Genomic DNA, 22337 nt, shown 5'->3' on the forward strand with positions numbered 1-22337 from the left:
TTAAACTTCTGAACCTAATCAGAGGACCCTGATAGAAAATGCTTATTTACTAAAAAAAAATAAAAAAATAAAAAAAAAATAAAAAGAGGTCTGATGGATTTTTAGGGTTTTGCAACTCTTCATATATTCTTTTTTCCAGACAAGGTTCAGTAGTACAAAAAGACAAAACAAAATACAAACCACACAATATACATTAAAAAAGAGAGTGATGTCAATATTTCATGAAAAATTTGACTGATAACACGCCTTAGTAAACGCAGGGTTTATTAACAACATTAAAATACTATTCTGAGAATTCTTTTGGATAGAAACTTATAGATCAAATTTCTCATCAAAGCAAAAATTATCAAACTTTTAACCTACAGAATAATTCACTTGCACTACACAATCTAATTTTTTTTTAAACATTTTTTTAAGAAGAATCCTCATACAATCATTACATGCAACCTGCAGCTTATGAAGACCCCTTTTTTTAATTATACCACAAGGGAGCTGTGTATAAAGGACTGCAATAAGTTCTAAAGAGCTTTACCTTTACCTGCTCTGAACACAAATAAAACTTTCTCACCAGCATGTTTGCTTGAGCATATAACTTTCGATGTTCCCTATACATACAATATCATTATCATCATTCATATCTTCAGTAATGACATGTCTTAAATATTTAACAATTTTACTAACATTTAAAACTTGCCCTGACAAATAAAAATCTGGACAAATCATATGTCTTTGTTATGTGGCTCTACACGTCACTCTTTTTGAATAATATTGCACATCATATCTCGCTCCATAATCTGCACAAATATTAAGCAGTTGCTGAAAGCCAGAACTACTAGTGGAAAAGATCAGCTAATGATTTATTATAGCATGACCAAGCACACATCCAGCCCTACAGTCACTAAATTCCTCAGACAACTCGTTCATGTAAACATTACAAAGAGCAAGTGAAAGGAAACCTTCGTGTCATACTACATTACAGACTTTAAATTTATCTGATACAGAATTGCCCTACTTAATCCACATACTTTGATTAGTACCAATAAGTTAAAGTTCTTAAAATACTATAAATATATTCCTCTTTGTTTTAATTTAATAAAAAGCTTTTGATGATTAACCCTATCAAAAGCTTTAGAGGCCTCAATAAACTCAAACCAACTTTAAACCCTTCAGGTTAAGGCAACTTAAACCATTTAAGGAAACCGATTGCTACAAACCTTTTGAGTAAAAAAAAAAAAAAAACTTACTTATATAAGTACTGTGGACATACTCCATTTAAGTTGAAGTAATGAGGTATTTTATTAACTTATTACCTTACCTGAGTTCAAAACTCTTTGATGAGTAGAGATAACTTTCATTAAATTTTGAGTTAACTACACTCATTTCATTTGATAAAGTTGACTGTTGGGTTTTACAGTGTACTTATTATTATTATTATTATTATTATTATTATTTACTGTCAGTCTGAAAACAGTTATTTCAGTCAAACAACTATTAAATCATTAAATGTAAAGTCTAAAAATATATATAATTAAAAAAATCCTTTAAAATGAAGGGATATTTTGATAAATTAGCAGAATTATAGAGAATCAGGAGTATTTTTCGTACCACTTTTGTTTGCATAGGATTATGATACACTTCATTGTTATGTAAATTGCTTATGTAAAAATATCTGAATAGAATCTGAATATACTGTGTGATCCAGAATGCATTTGGTAACTAGTGAACGTATATATTTGATATCTTTATATCGTATATATCTTTTTTTTCTTTAAATATTTTTTGTGAGTATGATGTCCTTCTGAACTTCTTTCATGAAAAAAGAAAGAGTAATAGTTTATGGAAATTATTTAAATTCAAAAATAGGCATGGGACGATAACCAGCTTCAAGGTTTACCGAGGTTTACTGCGGTTTGGAAAGGTCAAGGTTTTAATACCGCAAACATTTTCTGTTATACCATTCCTTAGATATATGTAAGAGTTTTTTTAAAATGTGTTTTTATATGTTGTGAAAAAATCTGTGTTATTAAAACTAATAATGGCAGCAGAAGTCAATGATTTATTTTAATAATTTAGCCTGACATGTTTACTGTTCCAAAACATTTTAAATGTTTATCGTAATAAAATATATTGTGTTCAATTAGGTAAACAGTTGTTGTTTTTTTATACCCAGACATTTAAAAAATATTTATTTTAAAGCAGTAATCACCATACCATGGTAATATATGGTATAACATTTCTTTATTAGGTTTTACAAAAAATCAAATTCCAATACCCAAAACGTACCCCAGACAGGTTTAGGTTAAAATAAAAATGTAATAATAATTATTAAAAATAATTAAAAAATAGATAAAATATAATAAAACAAATAAAAATAATAAAATAAATCTAATCAAACAGCAATTCACATTCCACAGCTTCAGACTTCCAAAGCTTCTTCAATATTTTTATTTTTCACAAAGTTAAAAAAAAAAAAACTTCCAGATATTACACAATTCTGAGGATTATTCCCTTATTATATTTGTGAGCTTTTTACTGTGGTATTTTTATCCAAGGTTGATGGAAATTGTATCAGCCCATGTCTATTCAAGAATCAATATATATCATCCAGTCGTTCACTGTAAAAAATGATTGGATCAATTAGTCATGACAACATAGAGTTTTAATTCATTGTAACTTGTTAACTAAGTTAATCATGTTCTAACATAATTTATACAAGTTTACACAAGCTGTTTTAAGTCAGTTTAATATAATATAGGTTTAATAGACTCATAAGGTTAATTTGATTCAACTTAAAGATTTAAGGCGACCAGTATTTGTTTTTACAGTGTAGGGCCCTGGGTGTGTGAAAGAGTCAATCTCAACCTTATAGATCTGCCTCAGGCATTCAAAAAGTCTCATGTGATGTTAATATATATGTAATGCAGGACAGATGCACTTCTCTTCTATCACTGGACACAAATATCCAGCTGTCCAGAAGTTTCCATAGCAATCTGCTATTTCTTTGTGTTTTTGAGCAGGGCTGGAAATAATCACCGCTCTGCTTTATATCAGGTGTCCAATTAATGGCTTCAGTATGGAAATGTTGTAAACCGTCAGATCTGATCAGGCAGATGTCATAATTCATCAGGGCCCAAGAGAGAGGTGAAGAACCTCATACAACTTTTCTTTTTTCGAGGAAGGTCAGGCTGACAACTTTGGGATTAAGATCCCAAGTAAAGCACAGAGTGGAGATAAAACAGAATTTTGTCAAGGCTGCCATCTTGCAAAGCGCATCCAGCTCATTTAAAGGACACTAATGAGTCTTAATGTGCTTTGCAGCTGTGGGCCATCAGGCTGGACTATTCAAATCCACTTGCCACTGCATTAGTGTTTGTTGGACAAAACATGGCATGTAGGTTTTTTTTTCTCTTGCTTTTCACAAGACAGCTTTTTGCTCTGTCAGAGAAAACAGATGGACAGCACTACAAATGCTATCTGCGGTCCAGTGGAGTGTCTCCAAAGTTGGCTTTTTGTCCATGATTCAATTTCCCCCTCAATTTAAATGAAAAATTGACTTTTTTACTGTATATCATTTAGATATGATCAGTTTTCATTTGTTTTATTTAATTTTTTTTCCAACAAAATACATGTCAATTTCTAGATCTCAGCGGTCGGGGAAAAAAAATTTCCAGACTCGTACGGGTCTCTCCGCTCTCTTTTTTAGCCTCTGCTTCTGTCTCCCATCTTCTCCTTAGGCCATGTTTGCCAGCTACGTCCCTGAAATCATAGAGTTAATAGGAAACCGCAAGAAATATGGTGGTTCCTATAGTGCGGTAAATGGCAGAAAGTAAGTATTCCAGGTGCCTCTGTGGCTTTGGTCACAGCAGAACCCCTCTTTGCATGCCCTTTTCTTTTTCTGTTCCATGCATGTAGGCCATGTTTGCTCGCTACGTGCCAGAAATTGCTGCTCTCATCCTTAATCGGAAGAAATACGGAGGGAGTTATAACTCGACACGAGGCAGAAAGTAAGTCAAAATCCAGAACAGGTGTGGTTGTGTGACTCACGCACCCCCATCTCTGATAGAGAGAAATGGGGTTAGTGAAGACAAAAAAAAAAAAAGATAGGATAAATGAATGTCACACTGTGACTGGAGACCTTGGCCATCGAAGCCACATGTCCATGCCCTTTGCTCTGTGTCCATGGCTTCTTTTCCGTAACACATCTGCTGCATTTTAATTTCATTACAGTGACTACTGTTGGTTTTCCATCCGTTACTGTATGTGCTGCCGTAGAATCAATGTTTGTTTGGCATTTGTGATAGAAGCGAATACTATGATTGATGAAAAGTCACTAGTTCGAGATTTTAAAAAAGGCAGTTTACTTAGTGTCATCATTGTCTTGTGTTTGTTTCAGTTTTGTGTTTTTTAAGTTTTGTCCATCATGCTTGATTCATCGCTAGCATGCTGTGTGTGAATGGATGTCTGTTGGCTTTTTTTTATTTTATTTTATTTTGCATGCTGCAGTGAAAAGAGCCTCTCTGGCTGTGCGTCACTGCTGGCCCTTCACCTCATCTCTGTGTGACATGACTCTGGCCCTGATCTTCAGTCAGCGCACACCCTGAATGCCTGGATGCCTCAGCTCTCGCACTGGAGCTGCTCCATTGCAATTGGCTTGCTTTTTTGCCCCGCTTGGTACTTTTATTACCATGTCCCGTTTTTTCTGTTCCTTTTCAAAGATGACCCCTGAATGTGAATGTGGATATTTTGAAACCCTCCACTCGTTTCTGGCTCAAACACGGCCTTGTCATCAGCACAGCGATTCTCCCGCATTTAAGTTCTCTCTCTAGTGCGTACACTTTTTTTCCCAACCCATTTCGCAGCGTGAAGCAGGCCCACGGTCACGTCCGGCTTTCATCATCTGAATTTGAGGGCAAATACTGAGTCGGGAGAAAGCCATTAGGAGCCCCTTTGTTTGATGCCGTTTCGCTGTCAGTGAAACAAGATTGATGAAATGTTATGTTTGGCCTCGGCCCCACGTTTGGATTCGCAGTCTGGTGTTGAGAGAAGGCCTTGTCAAAAGAGCTGAGGCTCTCTCTTTCTCTCACTTTCTCTCTGACTCCGCATGCATCTGGTTGCAATTACAGTAGGCTCCAGCTCTCTGGCTGAGCAGAAAGACGGGCACCAGGCTTCGCCTTATTGTTTAAATATGCATGGGACTGTGTGCTCGTGAACGGACACATCACGACACCTCCAAATAAATGTGTTGGGATATTTATTTCCTCTGTCAGCACATTTCCGACAGACTGGTGCAAAATGCGTACTGTTAGAGGGCAATTTTGCATAAACTCAAAAAAAAAAATAATAATAAAAAATTCAAGACCTCAAGCCTTTTTTTCTACCAGAAATAAAGTCCTTGAGTAGGTGTTTATGAATAAGAGTTGGAGGATAAATGTTATATAAATGCTGACTTTAGTCATGCTCAGTGTAGTTTTATTACTTAAAATGAATTATTAGATAATTGTCCAATTATTTCAGCCATTTTTTATTATTAATGAGTACATTTCCAGTACTGACTTAACTTCAACCAGGATGTTTTTTAGTGTGTAATTTAAGTAAAAATATACAATCACATATGATTGGATGCTTAGCTCACAGAGGTCACTACACAAGACTTAGATGATTTTTGTTGATGATTGATTTTCTGTTTTTTTTAAAGACACATTGGTGTTTTTAATTATTGGTGGTATGTGATGGACAAATACAGTCAGTATCAGAGTGACAGTGTCAAATTTTGAATTAAGGCTGCACAATATATTGTTTCAGCATCGATATTGCAGTATTCACATGGCAAGTGCAATTTCCAGGGATGATTATAGTTGATCAGGCACAATAGTTTATCCATAGTGTAGTGAAATGTATTGTTTGCATGTTTGTTTTTAAAATTGTGATTTATTACTAAGCATTTCAAGAAAGCATAAAAGCATAATAAATTATATTGTTTGAAGCTTTAGCTTAAAAAGATTGATTATATTTAATTAATAATTTGATTTAAAAAAAAAAAAACTATACAGGGATATTTTACATTTAATTATTAAAAAGTTCTGTGCCCAAGTACTATGTGAAGAAAATCATAAAAGCTTTTTTTTTTGGTCATTTTAACTAATACTTTTATGTATTTATTTATGCTTGTAATTTGGTTATTATGTATTATGCATAACATTCTTAATACACTTAAAAAAAAAACAAATATTCAAAGATAATCCCTCAAACAGGTTATTTGGGCTGAATTTAAACAAACAAATTAAGTTGTGACATTGCTAAATTTAATTTGTTTGTTTAAATTCAACACGTATAAATTGTTTGCAACAATTTTGTATTGTAATAGTATAGTAATCTACCAAAAATGATGAATTCTTTCAAAAAAAGACAAAATAAAAAAGCTTTTCAAGTCATCTTGTATTTATCGGCAAATATATTGGAGGAAAACAAAATTTTGCTATATACATGTTTTCCAATAATGTGCAGCCCTATTATGAATACACAACCATAATATGTTTTGGGGCCTCAATGAATATTGACAAAAACAAAAGTTTCATCCATTAATATGTTTATTTAATTACATTTAAAACAAAGTATCAGAAAGTATCAGTATCAAAGTATCATGTGACACAAAAGACTGAAGTATTGGCTGTTGAAAATTCAGCTTTGCAATAAAGGGAATTTTTTAAAATATAAAATATATTCAATATTTTATCATATAAATAATAATAATAGTAATATTTTTATTTATAGTTTGAGCTTTTTATTTAAACATTCATTCATTTTACACTCAAATTCATTTTAGTTTCTTGGTTTAAATATATATTTATTATTAAAAATTTTAGCAGACATTCACTTGTATATACACTTTTTTATATATAAACATAAAACTTACATTTTAACAATAAGACATTTTATTCATAAGAATAAAAATTAAACAAAAAAATAAACATGCATTCCCCAACCAATCGTCTGCTATTGCTATCCAATAGGAAAAATGGGTACTAAAGGCATAGTTAACATATCAATCACAAGTTTGTAGAAAGGAATTAAAAGTAGAACTTTTTTTTTTTTTCAAATAACAAAACCTTGTCTATTAAGGTGTACCAAATTTTTTTTTCAGATGTAATGTACCCGTTAACTCTGTCAGCCATAATTTAAATATTCTTTTTACTTCCAAAACAAAAGGAAATTGTTTTTTGGCAGAGATGAACCCAAATGAAACAAACTGTTGTTGTACTTGTGTAAGTCTCAAAAATTAGTCGGACACTCCAAATATAATTAATTTAGGATCTGGTTCTATTGGAACGTCTAATCTATTTGAAAAAAACTTGAAATATTTTATTCCAGAAACTCTGTAATTTGGGACACATAACAAAGGATTGAGCCAAACTGACATTTGTCACACAATGGCGACACCTTTGGAAATATTTTATTCATTTTACACTTGGAATGATGAAGCACTTTAAACTGAATGAGACAATGTCCTGCATTAATGAAATATCTGTGAACCTGTTTAAGACTTTGATACCAAATTTCACTTTAAATTTTTACTGCAAGATTTTGTTCCTAAACAGTTCATTTTAACTTCAACATTTTACAAGTTTGCTGTATTTTGAGGCAATGCATAAGGCTTGATGAGCATAAGAGAGCTTATAAGCTCTCATTAAAACATTAAACAATCTAGCTAAAACCACACTTTGAATTATGTTTATTTATACTAAAGAATCCTTTAAACAGCACATGACTTTTGTTAAAACCAAACTGTGATTTTGACAACCATCTTTAATGAGTGATTCTGCTATTTGTCAGCTATGAAGTAGTTTGGCCTAAATCTTTCTGCTTAGAGGTTAGTGGATCTTCAGACATGTTCCTTCATTTGTCTTGAGCCCTGACGCTAAGGTCATGATGTGCAGAGGCTAGCAATAGTTTGCGTAATCTCCACTTTTAAATTCACTGCAGTGCATAGCCAGGTTTTTAATGTCAGCGTGTGTTCAGCATAGCCTTTAACCATCAGAACAGGAACACAGATCTGGATCTATGACTGTAATATAGAGCAGCATTCTGTTGGATCAGCCCAGGGTCTCTGTGGTTTCCATTAGAGCACGGCTGAAACTGACATAAACCCTGACTAAACTCTGAGCTCATGCGCCGCCTCTGAGATTCACTCCGCAATCCAAGCCACACTGAGAACGAGAACGTTGGCATGGAGCGAGAGTTGAAAAGAGGGTGAATGGCATATAGAAATGCCGTTACTGATATGGTTTTCACAATGGATTAAAATGAGTGAGATCAATGGAAGTTCAGTCATCTGGTTCTCTGACTTCTGCTTAGGTGTGTATGGAGAACTATTCGTGCATAGCTGACAGTCTGATCTATAGTCTGTGATGCTGGACAGCTTACTGCATTGAACGTTGTCTTGCTGAGATATAACAGATTCTTTTGCACAGATAACTTCCAGATCCTCCCACCGAAAGAAAAAAAAAAAGTAGAAAAGAAAGAAAGAAAGAAAAGAAAGAAAGAAAGAAAGAAAGAGAGAAAGAGAACAAAACACACAGATCCCAGCATCAAATTAACATAAATGATATAGTCACAATCAATGAACAATATTTCATTATTTACTTACTATCAAGATACCCGAGTACTGTGTGAGGTAACCCAATGGAAGTGTAACAAAATAATATGGTTAGCTATTTGGTATTATTCATAACTTCTGACAGTGGAAACAAAAATTTTCGTTTGGTGAAAATGTGTTATTATATGACAAAAGTAGATAACACTCATTTTTTTCCATGTTAATGCTAATTATATTTATGCTATCTTGTTGTTCCTTATTTAGCTGTGGCAAAAATTTGTTTCTGAAATCGATTTAAAAATCAAAACAAGAACACTGAAGCAATGGGTTCTGTGCACAGCAATGTTTTTTTCAGCAACAATAATCATTAATTCATTCAGTCATTTTCTTATCGGATTAGTCCCTTTATTAATCTGGGGTCACCACAGTAGAATGAACCACCAACTAATCCAGCATATGTTTTACACAGCGGCTGCCCTTCCAGCTGCAACTTATCTCTGGCAAGCATCCATACACACTCATTCACACCCATACACTACAGGCAATTTAGCCTACCCAATTCACCTGGAGCGCATGTCTTGGACTGTGGGGGAAACCGCAGCATCCGGAGGAAACCCACACAAATGCAGGGAGAACATGCAAACTCCACACAGAAACGCCAGCTGACCCAGCCGAGGCTCGAACCAGTGACCTTCTAGCTGTGAGGCGACGGCACTACCTACTGCGTCACTGCGTCGCCTCCAGTGATAACATCTGGTGAAAGATTTATGTGACTATTCATAAAATGAAATGAAAGTAAAGCAGTATTACAAGCAGTATTAGTATCAGCAGGCTATGCAGAAACCATTAAAAACACTGGGGTGAAATAAATTTCCATATTTTAAAGACAAGGCATGGAAAAATGGAATTTAATGCAGTGCTTCTTGTACAGGGTGATGCTTATATTATATCATATATCTTACAGGCAGTGAAGATCACAGATTTTTAATTAAATCAGATCTTACACATGGTGATTTAGTAGTGGCATGACTGAAAATTAAGTGGTTGGCTGAAAATGAAAAGCCAGTGTGCATTAATCACTTTGCTGATAAGAGAATAGTGTGATGTGACAAAAGCAGCAGAGCTTTTATTATGCCACAGTCGACCACTTCTGTTTTGTTCTGGTCATGCTCTTGTGAGGAAGAAACAGCTCTGTTTTATTATCCTGAATACATTTTAAGGTTGTGTTATAATGCTGTTTGTGGAGTCTAATAAACTGCACAACATATTAAAGTTTCTTGGTATTTCCGTTTTCTGTAAACCATACTGGAAATTAGAAATGGCATCATTTAAGTGTATTAGTCAGCAATACATTAAACACTGCTCTAATTGTTTTCAGATAAAAAAAAAAAATTACAGGTTGTTTAACATTTAAGCGAATCACACCAGTGTTTTTAGTGAGCTGTTTACGTAAATCTTGTATGACATAAGAATCAACTTACATGAGCCAAACTCACAAGCACTCCTTTTTGTCGGCATTTGAGTGTTATTTTGAGTGTAATTAGCCTAGAAGCTCATAATTGATTTAAGAGAGAATAATAATGCAGTTTGAAAATTTCAAATCAATTTTTATTTTTATCAGTGCAGAATCACATTCATAAACAGCTCTAATGTTAATTTTTTTTTTTGTGATTTTAAAGATAAAAAAGTTACACTTGTTTACATTAAATCAAAATGTTAATTAAATTAAAAATGAAACCAAAATGAATATTAATAGAAATATACCAACATAATAAAAAACTGCAACCCCACATTTGTAAAAATTTATACCAATGTTCTTTTTTAAAATATATACTGTATTAGTTTATAAAGATAAAATTGACTGACAACACATTTGTGAACTAGAGCCTTTTAATACTACAAGAGTCTTTTTAAATGATCTATTCAGTTAAGTTCTTAAGTATGTTATTCATAAAGTTATTTATTTATGGTTTATTTAACAATTACCATAAACATGGAAAAAAGAGTTACCTGCTTTTATATGATAACACATTTCCACAAAACGACAGTACACAGTTATTATAGTTTCCACTGTCAGAAGATATAAATGGTCCCAAATAGCTAACCATATTGTTTTGTTAACCTTTTATTGGGTTAGCTCACACCGTACTCTGATACCTTAATGGGTATCCGAATAAATACGTACATACTACAAGAGCCACCATTTTTAAAAATATGTATACAATAATGTCAGCACACAGAAATGAGCCATGGTCAATGTAGGATGTGCAGACATTTTTATGTATCATCGGTAAAGGAAGGGTGCAAAGAGAGCTCTATTGCATGGTGAGAAATGGAAAGGTTGTGCAGCACGTTTCTAAAAGGATGGCCACAGAGGAGTTCCGGTACACATCAGAGCTGTTTCGAATACTTTTTTTGTTTGTTCTTTTCTGGCATACCCTATGTCTGTCAAGTAACGTTGATCAAGTAAAGGGCACTGTTAACAGTGGAAACATAAGTTAGGTTTATCCTGGATCATACTGTACCAGTTTGCACTGAACAGTGCTGCTCATTGGAAATGAGGCTTAACTTGTTGTTTTTTAAAGAAAACTTGAATTGCGAAATAGGTATAATTTTAACAGAAATCCCATGGTTATTTCAAAGAAGATGATTGAAAAATAAAATATTGATAGCTGTAGAACAGATAAAAATTCATAACTGTAGAACAGTATAGCTGCTCCACATTAAATATCTGCATTGCCATGTGATTCAGTAGAAACCCAATTTGAAAACCACATAAATCCTATTATTAATTTTATTGGTTTAAACTGAGATGCAGTATGAAGTCAGTTGTGCCCATCGCAAAACATGTTGAATGTTGAGATGAGATGGTTGAGATGAGATGGTTCTATGGACATGTGTAGGCATGGCCTTTTCTGATCTCACATTGACAGCCTAACTTTGCACAATTTGAATGATTTAAATCCGCATTTCTACTGTGATACCTGCAAATATATTACAAACATTCTGGGTTTGAGTAAGAATCAAGACTAATTTAGACCTCATTAGGAACTAAGTTTACTTCAGCAACAGGTCCTGTAGTGTTTATGAATAAGGTCAGGCATTAGGAGGAGATTAACTGGTATTTTGTGGCACATATTTGACCACATTAATTGTGAATCTGCTTTCCAAGACCTAGAAATGTGGTAAAATGTAAACAGGTGCCCCAATAATCCCCCATTTACACCAACGTTGTCCAGTTATGATTTGATAAGAATAAGAACGGCTTCTTAATTATCAACATTGTGAACAATAGGCTTTTTGATATCGTTGTGGTTGTTTTTGTCGTTCATCAATTCATAGTCGTTCACGAATTTGTATTTTTATATCTTTAAAATAAACAATAATATCCTTAATATCTGGCTAAGATACCACCAATGACAACTGTTACTGCTAATTTGGGTACATTTACGTTCTTGGCGAACGTTAATTAATCGATGCTATCCCTTGTTCAGAAATAAATAAACAATAGATTTATAAAAAATATACATATCTCAATACCATATGTAAACAAGGCCTCGGAAACAAACCTCACAATTACACAAATACGCCATTTACACTTTAATGAGCTTACAGTTGTTTGCCATTAACCTTCTCGTTTTTTTTCCCCTAATGTTCCATATCTGGTAGTTATTGAGTGATAACCAATCATTCAGCATATACTGGAAAATTGCTGTCAGATATGACATAATGGAGTGTTTCTGAATAATTACAGTCTTTTTAAGACATGTTACTTGCTAAAGAGTTGGCAAATTAAATTCATTATTGTTCCCCTGCATCAAGTTGTTTATCGTAATGATGATGGAGCCCCATATGGACTACACATGTGGTCCATCTCAAGCTCTGCTTTCACGTTTTGAAAAGAAGGGCAGGCCTGCACCGCTTTCATCCGTTGATGCTCTCCTCAGTATTTATGAAAACGCTGCTCGTTATAAACGTCTGTGGTGAGTGCGGAAACAGACTTTTCGTTCGGCTCTGAAATGGTTGCTCAGTTTAAGGATTAGAGCAGTATCAGTGGTTTCGCTGCTGAGGCTGATGTTCGAGCTTGTTGTTTTTAAGTTCTTCTATTTTTTGGTTATAATTTCCTTTTTTTCTTTTGATGGTTTGTTTTTTGGCATGTTTTCACGGTGCATGCTGGGTAATTTCCCTTCTGCATTTGCTTGCTCAGTTTGTGCATTTTTATTTCACCTTATTGTGTGTAACATTTTGTGTAACCCAAGTGTTCTCTTCACTGTGTGTTGTTCACAGTGTGGTGTTGTTAGTGTGTGTATTTTTCCGTTGGAGACATCTTCAGTGTTTAGATTTTAAGTTGTTTTTTACCAAAAATTATTTAAGTATTTTTATATTTCAAATGTGTTGTTTTTCTTGTTAAATGCTCTGATGTTCGTTTCAATTTACGTCTAAATATTATTATTTAGTCTGTGATTTCAATTTTAATTGTTATTTGTGAAGCCAGGGTCTAAAACTAACATGTTGAGACACCTGCCGGTGGTCAGGGGTTTGAGAAACTGGACTCTGTAATATCCTAATTTTTATTATTACTTGAATTACTGTTATTATACATCAATTAGCAGTAAGATTGTTAAAACTATGCAAAAACCTTTTGTTGATGGCAATTTATAAATCATTCTACATTTATTGGACAGCTACTGAGTAACATCATTAAAAATGCTAACCAGTGCAGATTTGTATTCACTGTTGGCACTTAATGTGTTAATTTTAGGCCCAGAGTGCGGCTATACAGTCAAAAAATGAAATAAATCAATAAAAGATGAGGATAAACATTTTAATAAAAATGCAAATACAGTAGATCATCTAGAAAAAAACAAGCTTTTCCATAACTGGAAACTTTTAAGTCCACAAGTACTTTAAGCAAAATATTTTTAATTACATGAAAAATATTAACCTGATTTAAACTGGTCAAATTATATACAGATATAAATTTAGCAAAACATTTGTACCTTTTAAACAATTTACAAAGCTGAATATTAAGTGAACTGTAAAACACAAGTTAAGGTAACTCAAACCGTTTGAGGAAACCTATTGCAACAAACCATTTAAGTTTAAAAGCTAATCTTAATGAGTACTGTGAACTTAATCCATTTGAGTAAACGAAGCAATTTGAGCAAAGTAAATCCCGACAAATGAAGAGAAGTCAAACCAACTGAGTACTATAAAACCCAATATGTTAATACCACTCAAACTGTTTTAAGAAACCGATTGCTACAAAACATTTGAATTAAATGAACTAATCTATATGAGTACTGTGAACTTACTCCATTTAAGTCGAAGTAATAAGGTATTTAATTAATTCATTACCTTTAACACTAAGTTTAAAACTCTTTTCAAATGAGTAGAATTAACTTTGAGTCAATTTTAAGTTAACGATTTTATTTGATAAAGTTGACTGTTGGGTTTTACAGTGTGACCGTTACTTTAATCAGTGTCTTTCAAACAATTGTTCTGCCTAATATTTCTTTTAAACATGACACTTTTAATTCCTGATTATTCTAATAATGGAAACATCATAATTAAAATTTAGTAAGTACGTATTACTGAGTGCACTTCAGGCCCGTAGCCAGGGGTGGTTGGTGTGGTGCGAAAGACCCACCCCTCACTGATATAAGGTCTACATGCGCTGATTTGTCTTATTTTAACTGCTATGCCATCATAAATAGTGAAAATAACCTGTCAAAGAAGGATTCCAATGAATAAAAACAATTATTTTTCATGAGTCCAACATCCAGCAGGGAAAGAAAACACAATATGATGAACGTGAAGTCATCGTTCACTACAAGTAGGCCATTCTTTTTATTCTGAATCTTGGACCTCATTCTTGAAAGAAAAAATTACCAATTAAAAAATGTGAAGCACTAAAAGCATACCATAATAATGTTAATTTTAATACTAATTGGGCTATTTTTGTTATCCATGAACTTTTAATGTTCTTTTTTTTTTTTTTTTAACAAAACCTTTTTTTTTTTATTAAAAACTCGAACTTTGGCTCGCTTTCTTCTAATAATATGTAAAGTAATAAATATGTATTTATTAATAAGTTTTTTTTTTTCAGATTTCTCTATTTTATATATTTATCAAATGTTTTTGGTACCTCAAATGACCCATTTCTACTGAGTGGTACATTACGGTACGGGTCACCTTTATCAGGCTGGTATTTCTACTGCCAAAAGGGTACCAGTGGTACTCTTTTGTTGGGCATGGTGTACGATGGAATGTTTCAGTCGAAGTTATTCTCGCTCGAGGAAATGTCAAAGTAAAGCTGTATGGGTCGTTCACATATCATATGAGAAGCACTTCTCATAAAGCAGATGCTTTATACACATAAATACTTGTGTATAAATGTTCATTACTAACCTTTCTATGAACAGGATTTGATTATAACTGCAGATGGGGCCCCCAGAGTTAATATTATTACCCTCCCACATGTAACCTCTTGTAAAAAAGTAATTCCGTCATTCCGAGTTCATAATAGTCCACAAGGTGATGATAACAGTTAAACATAGCAGTTTGTTCATCTTTTAGATTGCTGAAAAAAATAATTTGCTCCTTAGTTTTTTTCAGGCTCCTCCTTTGTTTTTTTCATAGTTTTTTTCCTAGCAACACTCTCATTTGTCCTCTTCTGAAAGCATTGAATGTCAGAAGCACTTCAATAGTTACGCGCACGTTATTATCATCAGCTCAAAGGGTTCATTATTTTTAAATATAAATGCCAGGTGAGCTCTCGAGACAAAGTGAAACCACTCATGCTTTAGACGACCTTGTAAACAACTACAGGGCACAGGGTAGATTCTGCTCTTCTAATTGGCTTTGTGGCTGTTCATCAAGATGATGAAAAAAATTGTTTAAGCTCAGGTCAACCATGGCTCATTACTATATGTATACATTATTACGGTGTAATGTTTTAATTTTTGTAATGTATCTCTGTAAATCAATAGCACTAAGTCTTGCTCCGCCTTTTGGTACCCTTTTGTTGTGCTTCGAAAGGGTACCCTAAAAGTGGTATGGTACGGTTCACTTTTGGTACCTTTTGACAGTGGAAACAACCAAACCATACCGTAACACTCAGTGGAAACGGGTCAAAAAAGTGCGGTTATAATGACTATCCAACAAGCTAATCCAGCTAAAAATAGTGCTTTAAATGTCACCAAAATGCAGTGTTTAAAACTCCTAATTAAATAAAACATGAGGCGAATAACTGCAAAAAGGTCCACTTTTTGAGAAAAAGGAATCACCCTTTTCACCAGGCTGGCTACGGGTCTGCACTTTAACTATAGCAGCTTACATTGGCACCAGTCTTACCTAATTTTCTCTTTACCATTTTATTTCTTCTATTGCTTTCATTGGCAATACCATAAACAATGTAAAAAAAAAAAAACACCCCCGCAGTGGTGAAACACAATCAGTAGCACAGTCACGCTCCGCTGATAGCTCATCCAAACATGGAGACAAGATGTCTGACATAAGCCGAGACAGAGTGTGTTTGTCTCTATGCCAGAGACTCTGTTCTGCTTTTCTAGAGTGAAAAAGAGTGAGAGCATTGTTATACAAAACCCTCCGATTTAGCTAAAGCTTTGAAACGGGCATTTTTGGAAATGGGAAAACATGAATAATGTGTCTCTCATCAAGCCGCCCCTTTGCCAGACGCTGCTGGCTTTACACCAAGCCATCAACTCAACAGAGTCTTCTCATCCCGGGACAGTCAAGCGTGCAATTACTACCACTCATTAAATACAAGAGGCCAGATCTGTGAAGATCATTATGCGTGATAGCATCCAGACACTGCACCCATAAAGCCTCATCGGGTCCCTCCGGCCAAAAGAGATCCGCTTAATGTTTGCCCTGAATTGCAGCACAAATAAGCACACTTCTGCGGCACCTGAGAGTACACAGGCACATCCATCCAGTTACAATTAGGGTCAGCAGCCCCTGTTCTTTGTAAACCCTTAAGCACGTTGCATCTGTCTGAGGGAAGAGAGTTAGTTTGGACAGATTTAGATTGATGACCGTGCATGGTTAAAGCTCTCGAGAGTTTGACCACAGCAGCATTGGAGTAATCCAGCATGGGAAGTGAAGTGATCCGCAAAACCCCATGGCTACAGCTCAACTCTTTAACCTCCTGTTGCATAGAAGCCCTGCTTGACAAATAAAGCACTGTTATTGTTATGCAACTGTAATAGAAGTGGTCATTAAGTTGTTTGGATGGTAATGATGGCTGTAATCTTTTATATGAGTCAGATTATTGCAGACAAGTTAAACTCTTTAGTGTTACTTTGATGTGTAATTTGAAGTGCATTAGTGTGTAGTTTGGGGTGTAGTTTAAAGACTAGTTTTCTTTGTTTTCAGTTAATCTTTCTGCTGTTCCACTAACTGTCACTGATTCATTTATTGAATCAGTTAGTTCAAAGACTGATCATAGACTAAACTGATTTATTTAAACTCTCTGATTCAGTTGGAGATGAAGCATTTTTTTTTGAGTGAGTCGTTGAATTATTCACTTAACCAGTTTTCTCAAACTCAGATTCATTCAGAAATAAGCAAGTAAGTGTCTGTTTGAGTTAAGTTTTATATGCAAACATTTTGTTTAGAACACTGATTTATTTAGGATTGAAGAACAACAGTACACTTGAATTATTGCGTCTTTAGCATTAACTAATACATGACGAAATGTTGTCTGAGCACAGCCGACAAATGTGAAGGCAGCATCAAACTCACTGATTCCTTCGGAGATAAAGTGAGTTTTTTTAGTGAGTCATTGAATTGTTCACTTAACTAATTTTCCCAAACTCATATTCTTTCAGAAAATAAGCAAGTTAGTGTCTGTTAGAGTGAGTTTTTAAGGCAAACGTTTTGTTTAGAAACACTGATTTATTTAAGATTGAAGTACAACAGTACTCTTGCATGATTGAATCTATAGCATTACCTAATACTTTGACAACATGTTATTAGTGCACTGCCTATATAGCCAATAGATGTCAAGAAGGCTCACATTTAGGTTTGGAACTGTTTTAAGTAGGGTCTGTCTGTGGACTGCAAGACAAAGGCGTAACATGAAGTGGCATAACCTGTAGTAGGTTAGAGGCATAACTCAAAACTAAGTTGTCAGTAAGATGGCACTGTACATCAGTCACGTTTAGTTAGTTATGTCTACACCTACTCCACACCTAAACCCAACCATCACTGTTAATAACATCTTCACGTTTTCCAATCCTAAACTTAACCATCATGCTTATTAACGCATACACCTTCCCCAAACCTAAACTCAACCATCATAGATATTAAGGCATACACCTTCCCTAAACCTAAACTCAACCATCAGCGTTATTAAAGTCTACACCTACTCCAAGCATCACAATTATTAATGTCTACACCTTCCCCAACCATAAACCCAAGCATCACAGTTTTTAATGTACAGCTGCAAGTTTTGGATGCTTTCATACTTAATGCGCTTGCCATTGTACTGTTATTTGTAACCACAGAGGGCGACGGGGAGAAGGATAACTGTCATGGCAAAACAAATGAAGAAGTCAGCGAGCGGAGTTGCATGGTGGAGTTGCTAAATGAATGATTGTAATAAGATATCAAATGAATTGGTTGTGGATAAATTTGGAGAAAACTCATGAAAATATTTGGTGAAAGCGTTCTGAGTTCCATCTTGCCAACAACATCTCATTGTGCCGTCTCGTACAGTACAATAGGATCTCGACTACTGCAAGTTAAGCCTCTCGTACTTGCTACAAGTTGTGCCCTTTCATGTTACGCTCCTGTCTTGCAATCCACAGACAGATATACTTGACAGTTACAGTTAATCTTTCTGCTGTGGCACTAGGTGTCACTGATTCATTTGTTAAATCAATTAGTTCAAACGCTGATCATAAGCTGCATCCTAAATGGCACAATATACACTATGTACTGATGCACTTACACACTCAACAGCATATAGTATACAGTATTTATGTTTGTAGTGTCGTCCCAAATGGAAAACTAATGTTTTTTTTTTACTAAGCAGTAATTCAAATCGATTTCCAGATGATGTTTGACGGTTGCCAAATTTGTAAAATAAATGACCAAACTACCAAATAATACCTGCCATGAATATAACCGCATTCATCATTGTAAGGCAGTATAATCATTCTCATAGGAGAATTTTGCTTTTACAATCTGAAATAAATAAAGTAATCCAGCTGCCATTGAGTGTGTGAAGTGCCCAACATTCCACACTTACCTTTCTACACTAACATTTACCAGTTAAATAAAAGCATCACCCGTGTAATTAAAGTGGACTTATTCTTCTTAGAGTTTTCAGTGTAAACACATCTACTTACACTAATGATGCATGGCATGGAATAATGCATAAGTATGCGATTTTGGGTGCACCAAACAAAAATAATTTATTCAAACTTACTGAATTCAAGATGAAATTAGTTCTTTTTGTGAGTCGTTGAATTACTCACTTAACCTATTTTCTCAAACTTAGATTCATTTAGAAAAAAGCAAGTGTTGGTTGAAATGCAAACATTTTGTTGGGAACCACTGATTTATTTAGGATTAAAGAACAACAGTACTCTTGAAATATTTTGTCTTTAGCATTGCCTAATACTTGACCAAATATTATTCGAGCACCGCCTATGTGGATAATAGATGTCAAGGCAGCTCACACTTAAGTTTTGGAACAGTTTGGAGCAGTTTCAGTTATTCTTTCTACTGTGCCACAAGATGTCACTGATTCATTAATTGAATCAATTCGTTCAAACACTGATCGTAGATTGAACTGAATTATTCAAACTCACTGAGTCATTCAGAGATGAAGTGAGTTCTTTTTTGAGTGAGTCGCTGAATTATTTACTCAACCAATTTTCTCAAACTCAGATTAATTCAGAAAACAAGTAAGAAAATGTCTGTTTGGGTGAGTTTTGCTTAGAAACACTAATTATTTTAGGAATGAAGAACAACAGTACGATTAAATGATTGCGATTTTAGCATTACCTAATACGTTGATGAAATGTTATTTGAGCACTGCCAATATAGCCAATAGATGTCAAGGCAGCTCACTTTTAGGTTTTGGAACAGCTCTATAGTATGAAACTAGATCTTACTATGGAGTCACAATAAATGAGCCCCAGAAGACCGTGACCTCTGGAACAATCTAGTTTAGTCTGTTTGTTTGTTCCATCTGATGTATTGCAAGTTTTTCATTCGGTGCCTGTCCTGAGAAGTCACGGTTAGAGTTCACAGCAGCCACAGATCCGAAAACAATTTAATCGCTTTTGACAGGGGTTCCGATACATGTCAGTTAGTATTGATTTACATGTCAACATGCGTCTCGGCACAGGGGTGGTTTGGCCACAGAGACACGGCTTATTAAGAACATTTGACAATCCAACATTAAAACGTAAGATTCGATTTTGTTCTGAAAAGTTCAAAGCACTTAATTTAATGTTTTAAATCGTGTTTATAAATATGAGATAAAACAACATGTGCTGTTATGTCTAGAACGGATGGTGAATGCTTGAAAGCCACTACATTTAATCTTTTCAAGACATTTTTGATTATTATGATTCTGACTTATGTTCCTTTTTAGGATATGCCAAAGTTTTTGTTTTATTTTACGTTGCACTCTTCAGCTGAATTTTCCCCCTTACAGGCATATTGTGGTCTGTGGTCATATCACGCTCGAAAGTGTTTCCAACTTCCTTAAAGACTTCCTACACAAGGACAGGGATGATGTCAATGTAGAAATTGTTTTTCTTCATAAGTGAGTACAAGTCCCTTTGGAATACATTTTATAAGCTTGATGGAACCTTTCCTTACATTAAATAATATAATGACTGTTACTAAGGAAAACAAATAAATCAAATATAGTTGCCTGTTTTTATATAATAAGGAGCTTAACCAGTGAGCTCTTTTTTTAAATTCTTTTGTTAGCTGCTTGCAGAGATCAAATGTCACATTGTTTTCAAAATCATTTCATTATACATGCTTTTTGTTTTTGCAATTCTCTAGTATTTCCCCTAATCTTGAGCTGGAAGCCTTGTTCAAACGTCACTTCACTCAGGTGGAATTCTATCAAGGATCGGTCCTCAACCCACATGATCTAGCAAGAGTGAAGGTAACGTCATCAAATACTTCTCACAAATGTGTTTTGACAATTTAATTATGAACATTGATGCTTTATCCTGGTACTGGTGTCTCATAACAACAAGTTAAACAATAAACATTTTTGTTAAACATTCAAATGCATACAAATGCTTGAAAGCAAAGACAAAAATAAAAAGAAATTATAAACCACATTTAGAAAGAAATTTAATCTCTGAGTACCCTCAAAAAAATCCAGAGGGAGGACGAAACGTACCAAAACACCTCAGATCTTTGATGTAAATCATAGGTTGATTTTTCCAGTGGTAAGAGTCTGGTTGCCTGAGTCAGCCACATATTGACTAAAGGTATCTGAACAGTTGACCATAATAACGGTATACATTTTTTTGTACAAGTTTATACAATTGTAGTTTATACAAAAATTCAATTCACATTCTTTACCATGATCAAAACACAGTTCCACTGTACAATTCAGTCTTTCTCATTATTTTTTAAAGTATGTTGTGAAAATCTTTCCAGTATATTTTGATTTTGTCCCAATCCCAAAATACATACATCACTGTGCCAATGTCGGCTTTACATATGAAACATGGCTGAGAACAATTGGGAAATATTCTATAGAGGTTTTGAAGTACTTTTAGGATATATATTTAAGCAGACAGATAGCCACTTCTCATCACTAAAAATAAACTCCAAATCCTTTTCCCATATCACCCTTAAATAATCAAAGGTTAAAGGACCATTATTAGACAACAATGTAGATGATTCAAAAAATCTTTATAAAACCATATTGCATGAGTTATATACAGGTGAAGTCAGAATTATTACCCCCTCTGAATTATTAGCCCCCTGCTTATTTTTTTCCCCAGTTTCTGTTTTTCTACACATTTCTAAACATAATAGTTTTAGTAACTCATTTCTAATGACTGGTTTTATTTATCTTTGCCATGATGACAGTACATCATAATATTTCACTAGATATTTTTCAAGACACTTCTATACAGCCTAAAGGGATATTTAAAGGCTTAACTATGTTATTTAGGATAACTAGGCAGGTTTGAGTAATTAAGATAATTATTAAGATAATTATTGTATGATGATAGTGTGTTCTGCAGACTATCGAAAAACAAATTAGCTTAAGGGAGCTAATTATTTTGACCTTAAAATAGATTTTAAAAACTAATTTTATTTTAACCAAAATAAAACAAATAAGACTTTCTCCAGAAGAAGAAATATTATCAGACATACTGTAAAAATGTCCTTGCTCTGTAAAACATAATTTGGCAAATATTTAAAAATAATTTTTATTATTTTTATTTTAAAAATTTTCAATTAAAAGGGTGTCTAATAATTCTGATTTAAACTGTATATTCTGAAGCAGAGTATATGTTTATATAAAACATAAATTAGATATTTGAAAAAGAGCAGTGAACAGAGTTAGAGAATACTTTCAGGCACTTTTCAGTTATTGGTTATGACCTCCCAGTTGTGACCCTGCAAGATGGTGAACCATTCTTACATGACTGAAACCCTCTGTTGTCCAGATGAAGGCAAAAAGAAAAAAAACTGTTTCTAATCTGTGAAAGGCAGCCTC

The 22337-nt window shown here is 34.0% G+C and overlaps 1 protein-coding gene across 33 annotated transcripts in view; it reads left to right on the forward strand.

Moving 5' to 3' along the window:
* Nucleotides 1-22337, forward strand: part of kcnma1a (potassium large conductance calcium-activated channel, subfamily M, alpha member 1a) — a 368217-nt gene that overhangs the window by 240719 nt on the left and 105161 nt on the right. For 16 of the 33 annotated variants that reach the window (XM_087278341.1, XM_087278345.1, XM_087278343.1 and 13 more), the window contains exons 9-11: nt 3735-3826; nt 20292-20402; nt 20651-20756. In XM_087278341.1, the coding sequence (XP_087134467.1) occupies nt 3735-3826; nt 20292-20402; nt 20651-20756 (309 nt within the window). Of the gene's footprint in view, nt 1-3734; nt 4005-20291; nt 20403-20650; nt 20757-22337 lie in introns of all 33 variants that reach the window. The other 17 variants (XM_087278358.1, XM_087278352.1, XM_087278355.1 and 14 more) reach the window with 3 other exon arrangements.

This window comes from Danio rerio, chromosome 13, assembly GCF_052040795.2.
Source record: "Danio rerio strain M-AB ecotype USA chromosome 13, GRCz13ab, whole genome shotgun sequence".
NCBI classification, from domain to species: domain Eukaryota; kingdom Metazoa; phylum Chordata; class Actinopteri; order Cypriniformes; family Danionidae; genus Danio; species Danio rerio.